The sequence below is a fragment of the Pelmatolapia mariae genome, linkage group LG9, assembly GCF_036321145.2.
Source record: "Pelmatolapia mariae isolate MD_Pm_ZW linkage group LG9, Pm_UMD_F_2, whole genome shotgun sequence".
NCBI lineage: Eukaryota > Metazoa > Chordata > Actinopteri > Cichliformes > Cichlidae > Pelmatolapia > Pelmatolapia mariae.
Genome location: NC_086235.1, coordinates 5,870,845 through 5,886,777, shown reverse-complemented (window position 1 = coordinate 5,886,777; position 15,933 = coordinate 5,870,845). Strand labels below are relative to the sequence as shown.

Here is a 15,933-nt window from a genome sequence, read left to right as displayed (position 1 = left end):
TACTGACCTTTTGTGTTGAACTCATTGTTTCCTCTGTAGTGGCTCAGCTGAGTCCAGGTGGATGAAAATGTTCCTCTGCTGCTCCGTCAGACTCTTCTCCTCCTGCTGAAAAGGTGGGACACACAGACACATTTTTGTCAGGCAACCATTTTGATCCTTGAAAAAAAAAAGGACCTATGCAAATTAACATTAAGAAGATTGACTTGTTCCAGCAGCTGCAGGATGGTTTCTGCAGGCTGAAGAACAGCAGTCACTGCAGGAATAACCATCTGCACATTGATTTTCTATTAGAGGAACATAGTGATAGCAGACACACACAGACTCTGTCCAAACCCTCAGAATAAAAGCTGTCCAGCTCTGTGTGTCTGTCAAATTTTTTTTTTTTTTTTACAAATCCTGCTGGAATCAATGTTGTTACAACTGCAGTCAAAGCAAGATGGAAATATTTGAGAAGGGAAGGTTAAATCCAATCAAACCAAAAGTCTTAACAGGTATACACAGAATAACTGCAGTTTGGTGCCCCATTATAGCTTCAGAATTGACGTTTGTGACAGCAGGTGCACAAACAAGGTGATCAATTTATCCCTACACGCTTTAATTATTCTAAAATAATTAAAGCGTGAGGATGTCAAAGGTATTGAGAGAAAATAAATGAATCTCCCCCTTCCTCTTTAAGTAAAAGAAGCAAGCTTCAAAAGTCATATATGAGATCTGCCCAACTGATCACACAACTGAAGTGTAATCTGGATGTGAACGCCTGTGTATTTTGTGAAAACAAACCTGAAAGCCTGAATCCCTCCTGGCTGCAGTCCAGTAGGATTCAGTTACCACGCTTAATAACCTCCTGAAAACCAGCCTATTATTTTATGTGTTTAGTAGCCATATACATGTAGAAACGTGTCTGTCTCTACAGTAATACCACATAACCTGTGCTATATTTTATATTCTAAGCATCTAAGTCTTTAAAGGGAATAAAAAAAGAGATGAGAGTGTTTATAATAACACGTCTCCTACTTGCCTCCACACAATGAGCCGTACACAACGTTGTAGATGCGCAGATCTTATTATAAAGTCGACCTTTAAAAAGAGCTGCAGTGATCGCGGTCAGCGCTCCTTTTGTCTCCTCTGCTCCTCAGTTTGTTCTCCTTCAGCGTGTAAACCATAAACGGCAGGAGACCTGCAGCAGTGAGCAGCGTCCAGCTTCCGAAGCGTGGATCGCGACACCCAGGTCACGTGACCAGGACTTAAACCTTTGGCGTAATCAGGTCAAAAGGATAGAGCTATATAAATAATATATAAATATATTTGAATGGCTACGGTTACTTGACAGAAGGCGAGAGACAAAGAGTGCATGGTGAGCTCCATTGACTCCCATCAGCAGAGAGAGGGAGAGAGAGCGACACACTGCGCTGTATTCATTCAGATCTCTGAATAAACGCGCCTCTGCTTTCAAACAACACAGGATAAAATATTCAGCTCGGGCTCCATCCGCTCTTTTTTTCTACTCTCACCTGAAAAGAAATTGCCGAATCGGTTGACGTCATTGTCACGCGTTACTCACGCGCTGCGCAGCCGTGAAGAATATGCGCTTCCGGTGTGAATATCTCATAAATAAAAGGACAGATTCGCTGTGGAAAATCCACAGCAGTGTGAAGTACAGGAAGGTTTCCTCGTGTTCAGAGGCTGCTGAGCAGAGGAGGATTTAAAGATGTGCGTGAAATTGACGATCTGTCGGAATTATCTACGCCAGCGTCTGACTTTTATTGGCAGTGTGTAGAACAAAGCCGATGACACGAACTGACAGAAAGCTAAAAGTCAACCAAACACATGCAACGTTGCAAAACCAGCTGTGAACCTGTGTGCTTATTACAGTAAACACAGCAGTCCTGTCTCTCTGTGTTTCGTGTCATAAACTGACATCTAAATAGATTTATTCTGAGCAACACAAACGATAAAAGATGGAATATTTTTGCTGAAGCACACAGCTGTGTGCTTTACTGTCGTTAACCGTCTTAGTATTTTTCTTTCCTTGTTTTGCGGGATTTCTCCAAAACGTGTTGACCGCAGCTACTGACAGTCTGGTATAATAAGTAGTTTGCTGGGGTTGTGCAGGGCTCGTCTGCATCACGGCGTCACTCAGCAGCATCCATCAACATGTAATGGTAGCCGAAATAGCCAGTAGGTGTCAATGTGGAGATGGGTTTCTGATTATTTCAGACGGGTCGGATGTTGCGGTGTTTCACGCTTTGCACATTCAGGATCTACCCAAGACTAACTGAACTGACATTTAAGTTTGCTCAGTTCTTACCTTAGAACCCACAAACCGAGAGAAGGGATGAAGCTGGAATTCCTTCCAGACACAGGAAATAGATCAGGGAGCAGAAACCCACGTGGTTATCTGTAGACCCATCCCATTTCCGGCGTATTCCACCTGACACGAAGCCAGTAGCGCAGACGGGGGAGACTTGAGGGAAAGTACCAAAAAGAAGTCCCTCCTAACTCCTTTTCCTGATCACTTTACCTTAATATGGATGTAAAACGTCATGAAGTGAAGGAAAGATGCGAAGAAGATAGATAGATAGATAGATAGATAGATAGATAGATAGATAGTTGATGGTCGACACTCCATACCAGTTGGTGGCGGTAACGCACCATTTTACTTTTTACAAACCGCCAATGAAACTTAAAAAGAAGAAGAAGAAGAAGAAGAAGAATGTGTTAGTACCTTGGGCTTTTCTGTGTCTTATCGCAGTTTTAAAAATTGGCACTTTTTGAAGAACCCACATCAAAGTATTATGTTAAATCCAATTTATGAAGCAGTAGGTGCATGGCATGGTCGTTGCTTTTTGTCAGGTATGTATTGCAGCTGTGAAGACGAACGTACGTTCTCCTGTTAGGTTACAGCTGGTAGGAAGGTGCGTTCAGTGTGTCTTTGTAATTTGAAGTTTCCATGTCAAACGAGATAAAACAGTTATTTCTGGATGCGCAGTTGTTTGCTGAGTTTGGTAACAATGTGTTTTTGTAAACCACGTGATGATTTAAGTCCTTTAATCTTTACAGAATATGTGAGCGAGGCTAAAAGAGCGATATTTTTATGTTTAGTAAACTGACGTCTCTAAATGTAACTGCTTTTATTTTATTAGTTCTGACGAGGACAGCTGAGTGATGTTGTTGGTGAGCTTGGATTAAATCATCTCTAAACAAAGAACTTGTCCTCGTGGTGACTGACTTGGGGAGTGGAGGTCAGTGAGCCCATTGTCTCTGCTGGTGCGACTCCAACTACAAAGCCGGCCCGCTCGCCCCCTCCTGAGTCTGAGAGGAGATCCAGAGTAAGTCAGTTATAACTACATTGGTTGCTTAACTTTATCATTTTCTACAGGGTCTCTCTCTCTTAGCTCATTTTGGTTTGATTTCTGCCTCCTGTTTAGCCTCTCTGTTTGTCTGCCTCAGTACGTCAATGTTTTATCGTTTGAGTTAAACTCTGTTTCCCTTCATATGAAGGTGATGTCTGTGGAGTGATCTATGTGGAGACTGTGGGAAATATACATGTAGCAGTATTTCAGTAAGTGTCAGTCAATCAAGAAGCAAAAGAATATTTAAACTAAAACACATTAAAAGAAATGTTTTGCTTGTAACTGCATACGTGTCTGCACAGGGGCGGTTAGAACAGGATGTACTCAGGATGTGGCGTACACGATCACGGGCCTCATAACAACCAACAGAAAACAGCTGGGGGTGAAAGGGTCTAAAAACTGCATTCTAAGTGTTGTAAAAAGGAGATGCAGCTAACTGTCGCTGATGCATGACATGTAACTTGCTCACGCATCTTGGGCGTGTACAACCCTTTAAATAAAGACGTTCTCATCCTTCCTCTTTAAGATCTACCGGACTACACTGAGGGTGGTATCGTGTACGTCTCCCACATATGTGCTTAATACATAATTGTTGTTGACTGGACCTGATCTGAGTATTGGTTATTTGTTCTCAGCCCAACATAAAACAATCGGGACAAGAGGCTCAGCATGACCTCATTAAAAATGCTCTGTTTTCCTTTTCCACTTCTCTTCTTTCATATTCTTTCTGAGGTCTTTTCTTGTGTAAGCTGCTAACTTTTGTGATGGAGATTTCTTTATTTTATGTGTTGATCATATGTTTTGACAATATCACTTTAGTAATATCTATAGTACATTTTGTGTGACATTGTTCTACATACAGGAAAACATCAAAAATGTATTTCACAGGTTATTCCACACTAGACTTGTAGTCAAGACCGCCTAATCCGAGACCAAGACAAGACCAAGACCGAGACAAAAGAAGTCTTTAAACTGCAGCCAGATGCTGCTACGTTTACGGGTGTCGGGCATATTTATGTGTTTTTGCTTTCGCACAGCCCTCCTCACCGCTGTCTACTGTCTCACTCACTTACTGAGAGGACAGACGCATGCTCCACTTGACTGTCGCGTCTCTCACCCTCTCTGTTTTTCACATAATGATATTATCCTATATCCTCGCATGTGATTGGCCACAATATGGAGGGATTGGAGCATAGCTGAGCCACTGTGTGAGAGCGAAAGGAAATTAAGTGAGGGTAGAAATGACTGAAAGATTATTAGGCTCTGTTTTGAGTTTTGTTCAAAAAAGAATGACTTCATATAGGAAAAAAAATAATATCACATATACAGGACACCTTAAACTAGTTTTTTAATTAAGCTGCAATGCAGAACAAAGTCGGGGCTGGATGAAGACACAGGGACTAAACCCCAATTCAACCAGACCCAGAACTGATCTGGAATTAAAACAGGACTACAACAGTTCAAACTCCAAACCAAAACAGATCCAGAATCAAAACTAGATGATAGTAGTAAAAATCATCATAGACCTGCACTACACTTATTTTTTAATTCTACCAAAGTACACTATTTAGATTCTGAAAAGTTTATATAATTATTTAGCCTTGTTGTGCAAACAAGCCTGCATAACTTAATAAATATAGAATTTGAACAGTAACAAATGGTATCTAAAAAGTTACACTAGGCACTAGATACATGTTCTGATGAGTTTTGGCAAACAATCATTTGACTGACATGTGTGTCTCACCTGCTCTTGTTCCATCTCTGCTCCTCTCTCTCCCTCTTTGTGCTGACAATCAAGCCAAACACCAACATCATCAAATATACAGTTGAAACCAGATATTTACATACTTTCAGATAAAAACACAAACACTTTTTAATTGCAACGTCAAATCAGACTAAATATTTATTTTTTTACATTGATAAATATAAAAACATATTTGTTAACTTTAAGAGTAAAGAGAGAAATCTGTGTTTCTTAATTGCAAATGGCACCAAATTGTATTAAAATTGAGCCACAGTTATGGAGCTCCACAATTATTTTCTTGGTGTTTTGGTTGATATCTCTTGTTTTTCCCATGTCAAAGAAACAGGCTCTGTGTGTTGGGGGTGTCTTGTATGCATCCACAGCTGTGCCACCAATTTACTCACATGGACTCTACTAACCTATCAGAAGCTTCTTCAGCTCAGAATGGAATTGTCTGGAGTTTTCTTATTAATTAACAATAAACTTAGTGTATATGTACTCCTAAATTTGATGAAAGTGATTAAAATAGACAGCTCCCTCTTTTTATTCTGACATTTAACTAATTCAAAAGATATTCCAACATTTATTTATCTAAAACAAAACAAGTTTACTCTAAATTGATGTTTAACAGTAAAAAAAAAAAAAAAAGGTTTTTATGTTTTCTCCCTAAAGTGTATGTAAATATCCGGTTTCAACTGTCAATATACTGCTGTGTATTGAAATTTATCTTGTTTTCGGTACCTGGTCAAACTTAAGCTCTCCTCTGTCTGCAGCAAACTCGCAGGCAGCAGCTTCTCCCCCCTCGCTCACATGCGTAACTGCTGTGCTCAGTCGCCTAGTGCCTGAGCTCGGATCATACCAATATTAGGGGGAATTTACGACGGTGTGCTCTGTGCTTCGTGTGTTGTTTTTGTTTTAAACAGTTGTCAGTTAGGCATCTAGCTAGCACGCTACACTCCAAAAGACCCCATGCTTCTGAAAAAATGACCTGGGCTTACGCCCAGTAAGCCATCCCCCTGCTCCAATGATGGTTGACTCCAAATCTCCCGAACTCTATGTCGATTTGAGAACGCAAGACTGAGACCAAGACCGAGACCAAAGTCCAGGGCTCTAGACTAACTTTTTGACATGGGCGCACCGGTACGCCTAACTTAAAAAATTTAGGCGTACCGGCACAAAAGTTAGGTGTACCGGCACAAAAGTTAGGCGCACTCAAATTTTTCAACCGCTTCGCTTAACACCGCAGTTTTACATGTGCACCTTCTTTGGGGGGGAAGTCCATACAGACAATATTCATTTCTAAATTATTAACTAACAATGTTGTGCTTAAAGTGCTTTGTCAATATTGTAGAAAATGTTAAACTTAATCATCATCTTGGCCTCCTCTGACGACCTGTTTGCTGTTGCATGCTGCTGAAAGGCAGTGGGGAGAGGGGACACTTGGGCAGTGCATTTATTGCAGCATGAAGTGTGTTTTCTGGATACACTGCTGCTTTTTCAGCATTCAAAGATTGATGGCACTGTGTCAGAGCACTGGCTATGAATTTCAGACGGATCAGTCCTTAACTTAACAAAAACGTTATCAATAGTTCTTTTCATCTTTTCTTATTACCCACAGCTACATCCACTTCTGTCAGGCCTAGGCTGCTCACTAGGGCTGGGTATCATCACTGATTTCTATAATCCATTCGATTCCGGTTCTCAAAGTCCTGATTCGATTCAATTTAGCCTCAGACAGTCAGAAATATTATAATTCTGATCATTTATCAGTACTGACACTTGTGAGACTTCATCAGAATTGTGAACATCACAGCAGATGCCTTTGTGTAAAAGTAACTGAGAATAAAACACAGAAAAACATGAAGGAGATTTTCCTGGTCTGGCGTTTTATAGCAGATAACTTTAAAAATATTCTGCAATATTCTGCAATTTTGCATAATTTTAAGAAGTTTAAATTTCTTCAGTATTGAACAGCAGAAATTAGGCTTTCTTGTCGGACGTCATTTACATGAAAAAAGAAAAAGACAGCGCTGTAAACAACGGTAGACTGGTGGGTAATAAGCGAATGAATAATCCAGAAAACAGAGATTTGAGACGGGAAACTGTTCTTGAAGTACACACAGGGAGCTGTGTAGGAAGTGTAATTTTTATCGTGGGGAAGCAAAACAGCAAAAGTCAGAGGGAATTCATGACGACATTGATCAAATGTGAAGCGCAGTTTGCTGCTTCTTTTTGGCTCGGCGAATTTTGGTTGGAGAGACAAAACCTGCAGCTCAGAATCAGCGCAAAAAAACGTAAACACAGCGCGGACCCGACGCATCAGAATCGCTAAGCTCCGACAGCGTGTCCGTCTGCGGGCCGTGGGGTGAGAAAGCCGAGAAAGACAAAGCTGATTCTGATGCGTCGGGTCGCTCTGTGTTTACGTCTTTGTGTGGAATCCGTTAATGAATTGATATCGCCTTATTAAAGCTACTCACCTCCCTCTTCTACTTGCACTTTCCACTGGACCACGGCCAATCAGAGAGGTCCCGCCCCTGACTATCTCTGATTGGTTTAGTCCACGATAGGGGCATAATGTGTGTCTGCTGTTGACAACATGGAGAGTTGCAGAGATTTTTTTTTGTTACCCAAACAGGTGCGACCAAATGTTGGTAACAGTTGGTCGCACTGGTGCGACCAAATGTTTATTTTTAGTCACACCACGGAAAAATTTGGTCGCATTTGCGACCATATTGGTCGCACTCTAGAGCCCTGAAGTCAGACGAGTCCAAGATGAGACCAAGACCACGTAAAAGTGGTCTCTAGACCGGTCTTGGAAAACCGAGTTGACAATAACAACGATAACAAAATAATGCTAATACCCGATAAAAAAACCCCCTGAAACCCATAGATTTCACACCCGAGCCTCAACTCTCGCGGCCTGGTACAAAACGACTCATGGACCAGTACCAGTCCGGGGGCTGGGGACCGCTGCTGTAGACTCTCGCCCACGCTTGCCTGTGAAAAAGTAGATAACAGGGGACCATCTTCTAGTGGAGATGCTTTATAACTCACCTGTACATTATAATAAAAAGTGTTGATTGCAGCTGACAGTGTCTGCAGACTTTGATCACTGTGTGACACCCTCGTGGTTAATCAGAGGGAAATGTGAGTCAGTGTGGATTTGGTTGTACAGCTCTCACACATACAACCTGAACTGCACATTGTAAGTGTCATGTTCTTCAAATTTGAACAAAGTAAAAACTAAAAAACTTTGAAGTCACACAAGCCAATATTTTATTCACAAGTTGCACTTTTACTACTTTTATCCCCAAAATGAGCTCACTTCAAATATTTACCACAGCATAGCGTCCCCAGGCACCTGAGACGTTTGGCATATGGTGAAACTGTTTATCTTTGTGAGGTAAGAGGGGGCACTTGGGGATGAGCTGAAGGTATAGACCTGATGTCACTGTTTGGGTTCTTTGTCATTACAGGAGAAAGAAGTGAAAGCAGGTCGAAACCTCAGCACATGGATGATATCAACCAAAAACATCCAGCACCAGCAAGTAAAGATGAGCCAGCGGCGATCCCTGTGGAAAAGACTTTTCCTGCTATGAAGCAGCCCAGAAGACGCAAGCGCGCCAACAGGGAGGACAGAAGCTTGAGCTGTGATCAGTGTGGAAAGTCTTTTACTCAGAAAGGTCACTTAAGGAGACATCATATGATCCATGTTGGAGTTAAATCATTTGTCTGTGATCAGTGTGGAAAGTCTTTTCAGGATAGAGATCACTTAGAGAGACATCAGGGCGTCCACAGTGAAGTTAAACCTTTCAGCTGTGATCAGTGTGGAAAGTCTTTTGCTTATGTTAGTAACTTAAAAAGACATCAGCTCATCCATCGTGGAGATAAACCTTTCAACTGTGAGCAGTGTGTACAGTCTTTTACGCTGAGAAGCAGCTTAAAAAAACATCAGCTGAGCCACAGCGGTGTGAAACCATTCAGCTGTGATCAGTGTGGGATGTCTTTTACTCGGATTGGTAGCTTGAAATCACATCAGCTGATCCACACCGGTGTGAAGCCATTCAGTTGTGATCAGTGTGGAAAGACCTTTACTCATAGATCCAGCTTAAAAGCACATCAGCCGATCCACACCGGTGTGAAACCATTCAGCTGTGATCAGTGTGGAAAGTCTTTTACTCAGATTGGTAGCTTGAAATCACATCAGCTGATCCACACTGGTGTGAAACCATTCAGTTGTGATCAGTGTCGAAAGACCTTTACTCGGAGATGCAGCTTAAAACGACATCAGGTCGTCCACACTGAATTTAAAGCTTTCAGCTGTGATAAGTGTGGAAAGTCTTTTACTCGGATTGGTAGCTTGAAATCACATCAGCTGATCCACACCGGTGTGAAACCATTCACTTGTGATCAGTGTGGAAAGTCTTTTCATTGTAGAAATCACTTAGAGAGACATCAGGGCATCCACAGTGAAGTTAAACCTTTCACCTGTGATCAGTGTGGAAAGGCTTTTACTGAGATTGGTACATTAAAAATGCATCAGCGCATCCACAGTGGAGAGAAACCTTTCAGCTGTGATCAGTGTGGAAAGGCTTTTGCTTACTTTAGTAACTTAAATAGACATCAGCGCATCCACAGTGGAGAGAAACCATTCAGCTGTGATCACTGTGGAATCGCTTTTAATCAGAAGAGCCACTTAAAAACACATCAGCTCATCCAGAGTGGAAAGAAACCTTTTAGCTGTGAGCAGTGTGGAAAAGCTTTTACTTGTATGACTAGCTTAAACTCACATCAGCTCATCCACTCTGGTACTAAACAATTTGTATGTGGTGACTGTGGAAAGGCTTTTACTCAAAAGAAGGGCTTAAAAAGACATCAGCTCATCCACTATGGCGTTAAATCATTTGTATGTGGTGACTGTGGAAAGGCTTTTCTTGAGATTGAAAGGTTAAAATCACATCAGCTAATCCACTCTGGTACTAAACAATTTGTATGTGGTCACTGTGGAAAGGCTTTTACTCAGATGACTAGCTTAAACTCACATCAGCGCACCCACTCTGGAGTTAAATCATTTGTATGTGGTCAGTGTGGAAAGTCTTTCATCCACAACAAAAATCTATTGACGCATCAAAAGACCCACAAAGTGTCCTCCTGTGAGAAAAGGGGCAGACCAATGGGACATTACCCTGACAGGGTTCATTTGAACACAGTGGGAGAAACAGGGGATCTGAACAAAAGTTCTTCTGGATGCTGTGTCAAACTTAAAAAGCTTGAGATCAGGCTTCACAGAATTCAGCTTTAATTTCCTGAGAAAGTCAGAGCTTCACTATGTCTTTGTAGATCTAGTGAAACCATGAAAAGGTGCAAAAAGAGGCACTGTGGTACTGCATGATGAAGTCAGAAGTGACAGAGAAGTATGTGAGCGTGGTTCAGGACATGTGTGTGTGGTAGCAGTGACTACCACACATACTTGGGTTGAAGGTGGGGGGAGGATTACATCAATTCTGAGCCCCTTCTTTCTTTTTCAAAGCGAGGGCAATACTCAGGAAAGGATGATGACAATAGAGCTGCAAGACAGGATGGAAAGAAAAAGAGTTTAAAAGAAGATCATGAATGTTGTGAAGCGATCGAGCCGCGATCACAAAATCTTAGCTTATGGAGTTAGTTATCCCAATACAAGTTTAGCAAGTTACACTTCACAGGCTGTGTCCACAAACAGCATACAGAGCAAACATTACTCCATCGTCTGATCACAAGAAAAGCAAAATGTCAGAAGAGTTCACCTTCTGGGTCAAACTGTCAGACCTGTTACTGTTTATTTGGCTGTTCATCGTGAGGTAATTATCAGTGTCAGTGCTGTGCCACTTCTATTGTAACTCACATGAAATGTGTTTTAAATGGGCTCTATTGTCTTACAATATTGTGTGCAGTGTTGGTCAAGTTACTTGAAAAAAGTAATCAGTAACTATTATTATACTACTATAATTACTGATTGCTTAAATTATATGCAACATTCTCTAACTGGAAGAAATTTGTTTAACATTTAAACCTATTTTTTGCACATTCTAGCTTATAAAATAAAATATTTTTGTGTTTACACTCAGTCTTTCAAATAGATGCAAGTAAAACAGTAGCAAATAAATAAAATCAAAGACTAGCGGTCCTGTTGCTCTATTTTCACCTGTATAGCAGAAGTGGGGCAGGCGGAGGTTTTCCCTGGTGCAGGTGTGTCGCAGCCATCATGTCAGTGGAGGAATCCTGAGTTTCTCTGTGAATTTCACATTCCGTGGTAGCGCACTCGGTGCTTGCTTGGACGATAAGGGGTTTTTTCGCTGTAAAAAGAAGTTTTCTTTCCACACAGTGAACAGCGGAGGCTAATGGTTTTGTCACTTTTTATGGAATCAAACTCAAAGTAAGGTCGGTACTTCCACGCTTTAGATGCTTCACAGTCATACTCTCTCCCGCACTTGATATATTATCCATTGTTGATCTGCACACAGCTGTTGCCATGAACGTCGCACTCGCATACATGATTGTCATGAGACACTCACAAAAATAGTGCAATAGTAATCCCTTACTTTACTTGTTACTTGAAAAAAGTAATCAGATTACAGTAATGCGTTACTGCCCATCTCTGATTATGAGTCTGTTTTGCTCCACAAAGACACAACCCCTCCTGCAATTTTCAATGTTACAGTAAAAAAAGGTAAATTGATAAATTTGTGTCATTTTTGAACAGGCAGTATGTGGAAAATTGAAATATTTTCTTATCCATGTGTAAAGTTCTCAGTGGTCTGTGTTTTCTTACAGGATGTGAGTGTGTTTTGCTCCATGAAGAAACAAATCTACTGTTGGGTTTCTATTTTGTTATTGTCATTTTTATTAAGAAATATTTAACCATATATGCTTAGAGGTGTATAATCGATTGTGTAGTGATAGGATGTGTGATCTTTAGTAGTCTGCAGAACGTTGTGTGCATTCCACAGTGTTCTGGCTTTCACACTCACATTTTGGGAGCATGGGAGAGGTCGTACCTTCTTTTATTGTTTTATGGTACGATAAACGTATCTATATCTGTTTTAGTCTAAGTGCCTTTTGTTTAGATGAACTGCTGGACTTTCAGGCCAGCAGGTTTAGGGAAGTCATTTACGGGGTCACGCTTTGACCACACACACACACACACACACACTCACACACAGATTTACCAGCCTTTAGAAGGCAGAAATGGTCAGTCAAACACTTCACTTCTTATCCAAGTCTACCTACTGACTGTCCACTTGAGGATTGTCTGCAATTTCGATCTATTGCTAGAGGCCACATCTCTCAAATATATAGCACATTGCAGCATATAAAGGCAGACTCTGTGTCCAAAGCCAGAAATGCCTGGGAGCTGGACTTAAACCTCCAGATCCCAGACGACCTATGGGATCTTAGTGTTAGCAAGATACATGAATCCTCAATCTGTATACGGCATTGTATAATACAGTTTAAAATTCTTCACGGGGCGTACCTAACCAAAGCTAAACTAGCTAAAATATACAATACCTCTGATGATAGATGTCTGAGGTGCAAGCAATCACCCGCCGATATTAGCCATATGTTCTGGACCTGCTCTGATTTGAACCGGTTCTGGGAATTAGTTTTTAAAGCTCTTTCATATGTGTGTGGGAAAACAATTGATCCCAATCCGATGACAGCAGTCTTTGGTGTACTCCCAAACCATCACGGTATAACTTCTTATCAAATGAATGCAGTGGCTTTCTCATCTCTACTGGCACGCTGGCTAATTCTTCTTAAATGGAAGGATTCAGGTCCGCCAGTGTTTATTCAGTGGGTGAGAGAGGTGATGAGGTGCTTGCAGATAGAGCATTTGAGATACAGTTTGAGAGGGTCTCAAAGTAAATACTACAAAACCTGGTCATCCTTTGTTGAATATGTGGAGAAGTTGTCATTTACTGAAGTATGATGTTTTACTGCTTTTATCTGTGTTTGGGGTTTTTTTTCTATTCCTGCAAGCCAAAAAGAACTGCGCACAATGCAGCCTCCCCTTTTATTTATGTATTTGTTTTATTTTATTTTCGTTTGTTTTTTTGTTTGTTTTTTTTGGTGGGCTTTGTTTTTTGGGTTTGTTTGTTTGTTTGTTTGTTTGTTTTTTGCTTTGTTCACATGGTAGTATTTTTTTTGTTTGTGCCCATAGATTATACTTTTTCCTGCATCCAACTGGTTTGCCACTGCGTGGCGCAACCGGTTTCACAATGGCAGTGTTTGTAATCGCAATTCGAGTTATATTTTTCTCTACTTTTGTTATATTGGAAAATCATAAATAAAGGTGTCAAAAAAAAGAAGGCAGAAATGGTAAAGTCGCTGTGTATAAAAGTAAGAATGCAAGGATATGTTATAGGGTCCACCTTATAATTAAAATTGTACTTTCCATGATTAAATATTATTGATCTAGATTGAATAATTTTCTCTGGGAGCAGGCCCGTCGTCTGGAACATGCTTTATATTTACAGCATTGAGGGCATCCAGGTGGGTCCTTATACATTGCTCGCAAGTAGTCTTAAGTTGACACTTTGCAGCCTAGTAGGCATGGCCACAGCGCCAGCAGTTCTTATACGCCTTCACACATGTACTTCTGAAGTTGTTTCACATAGTGCTCACAACTGGAGCAGTACAGACAATACACCTGTCGCTCTCAGGTAACTCAGATGTGGTGCCACACCTGAGTTACCTTTGCCAGCAGTGGACCTCTATGAAAACAGCCATCTGACTTCACAGAAATTTTATACCCCAACAATAACACATCATTATTATGACTTGTTGTCTCCCTTTGAGTCGCCTTATCCGCTCACGACTCTCGTTATCTGCTCTTTTTCCTGGAATGGCAGAGACAAATACACCTGCCTGCCTAGCCTTGAGTATTTGATTTTATTCTACTACTGATTCTTATTTATTTACTTTCGGTTCATTGTGTTCAGACTCTCTTTGGCACAGTTCAATGCAAAGAAGAATGTTTATTTACCAAGTCAACAGGTGAAGACATATACAGTGCGGGTATAACAGGGTCATAAAGGAAAGTCCAGGAAGGGAATCACATTCACTCTCGCTCCTCTCTTCACAAAAGGTTCACACATCGGGTCGGTCACGGGTCCGGGGAAACTGTCCACAGGAAAAGGTGGGTTACGCTAACGCAGAGAATCACAAGGAAAATTCACAGAACTAGAGATACAATGAGCTGAGGTTCACTAACGTGTCACGCACAATCATCCAGCGATGAGACTGTCTGTGTGTGTGTCTCTGCGACACAGGTGTGTACGCCGAGGGTGGGAACTCTCAATTCTGGGTTTTTCCTCTCTTTAGTCCGTGGATTTCACAGTTTGAGTAGCAGATGCCTCCACTCCTCTTGCTGAGAAGAGAAAAACCCGGGAGCACCATGCACCTTCACCTCACTTCCTGGCTGACAGGGTCAATGCGGCCTGCGTAGGCTCTGATTGGTCACTGAGCTAGGTGCCCTCATGTGGGGTGAACTGAGAGGTGCATTCAATGGTCATAGGAAAAATGACGCTTTGTTGATGTGGACAGTTAAAATAAAGAGAATAAATACTCTCTTTCTTTATCATTGGTGTAAATGTGTTGGTTTTTTCATCTGGGCTACATACGGTTAGCGGTGACACAGGAGCCTGAGCTGAGAGTGACACAGGAGCCTGAGCTGAGAGTGGCTGCTGGGCAGCTAACTGAGCTGAGAGCTGCTGAGCAGGCGATAAGCTGTTCACATTATTATCTGCCGCACAGAACACAGCCCCTGAATGAACAGTCACACAGTCCGGAAAAGGAAAAAAGTCCTCACTTACCACAGCCGGCGATTTAGAAGTCCGAATGTTCGGCTGTGGGGTTGCGCGCCGGTGGCGCGATCGCCGTTTCCTCCCCGCAGACGGCTCCGACGGGCCAGGCAAAACCACCTCCGGCGGGTTGGGCAGCGAGGCAGTAGTGGCTGGAAGAAGGTGTGGTGTGTGCTGGAGAAAGGCCTGCATGGTCGGGGGAAGCGATTTCAATAGCCATGGCAGGCCGGAAAAGAGCCGTTGTAACTGGCTTTCAACGGCGCGGCGAAGCTCCTCCGGAGGGTTCTCCAGCCAGAGCCCAAGGAGGATCTCCACATTATAACTGATGTTGTCTTGGAGCTCCTCGGACGGATTGAATGCCGCAGGGTCCATGTTGGCTGGTTCGTACTGTCACGGTCTGCCGGGGCAAGCCGTGTGGGAATTATTTAGGACCAGGAAGCGGCAGCTCGGGTGCACATGAGTTTAATGACAACAGAAAATAAACAGTGCAGGTGGACATGAAACTGGACAACTTAAACTGGGCAAAACTAACAAAACAAACCAGAAACGAAGATGCAGCGAGGTCCAGGGAAATACACACAGAGAGACGGATGGAGAGACACAGGGAGACCGAGGGGAAACAACACAGACAAACCAGAAACGAGGACGAGGTAACACACACTATGGCTGTGTCCCAATTCAGGGTCTGCACGCTTGGAGTACGCGCACTACGCGTACTACGTACCGTGCGTACTATAAGTACGAGAAGTGTGGAAGTTAGTGGTGGGCGGATCGATCCAAATATCGATAGTCGGGATCGGGATCGGATCGATACTAGCCTGGTTAGATCGATTCTTTACTTTGAGTTCTGCTTGTTTGCTATGCTGTGCCTCTCTTATGTTTCGGTGTTTTTTTTTGTTGTTGAGAATTTTAATTGTAATTTTCGTATTATAGTTTATCAACACTATTTGTTTTAATTTGTTTACTGGTTTGCGTGCACTTAAGATTAAAAAAAAAG

General features: G+C 41.9%; 3 protein-coding genes across 5 annotated transcripts in view; 2 read left to right on the top strand and 1 right to left on the bottom strand.

Moving 5' to 3' along the window:
* LOC134634938 (zinc finger protein 729-like) overlaps positions 1-2,390 on the bottom strand; it is a 64,792-nt gene extending 62,402 nt beyond the window's left edge. Inside the window, exons 1-2 of one of the 3 annotated variants that reach the window (XM_063484409.1) lie at positions 2,309-2,390; positions 8-105 (exon numbers count right to left, since the gene is read on the bottom strand). In XM_063484409.1, coding sequence (XP_063340479.1) covers positions 8-25 — 18 coding nt within the window. In that variant the 5' untranslated portion in view covers positions 26-105; positions 2,309-2,390. Of the gene's footprint in view, positions 1-7; positions 106-1,018; positions 1,250-2,308 lie in introns of those variants that run through there. The other 2 variants (XM_063484411.1, XM_063484410.1) reach the window with 2 other exon arrangements.
* A 76-nt stretch (positions 2,391-2,466) lies between these two features.
* Positions 2,467-13,423, top strand: LOC134634954 (gastrula zinc finger protein XlCGF26.1-like). Its single transcript, XM_063484452.1, has 3 exons — positions 2,467-2,853; positions 3,144-3,329; positions 8,574-13,423. The coding sequence occupies exon 3, from the start codon at positions 8,609-8,611 to the stop codon at positions 10,397-10,399; it is 1,791 nt and encodes a 596-aa protein (XP_063340522.1). The 5' UTR covers positions 2,467-2,853; positions 3,144-3,329; positions 8,574-8,608; the 3' UTR covers positions 10,400-13,423.
* A 2,060-nt stretch (positions 13,424-15,483) lies between these two features.
* LOC134634974 (gastrula zinc finger protein XlCGF26.1-like) overlaps positions 15,484-15,933 on the top strand; it is a 29,774-nt gene continuing 29,324 nt past the window's right edge. The window contains exon 1 of the mRNA XM_063484486.1: positions 15,484-15,586. The gene's annotated coding sequence lies outside the window, so the exon portion shown is untranslated. The remainder of the gene's footprint in view (positions 15,587-15,933) is intronic.

Excerpts from the sequence above, each read along its gene's own strand:
- LOC134634954 (XM_063484452.1), top strand. The coding sequence starts at position 8,609 with ATGGATGATATCAACCAAAAACATCCAGCACCAGCAAGTAAAGATGAG.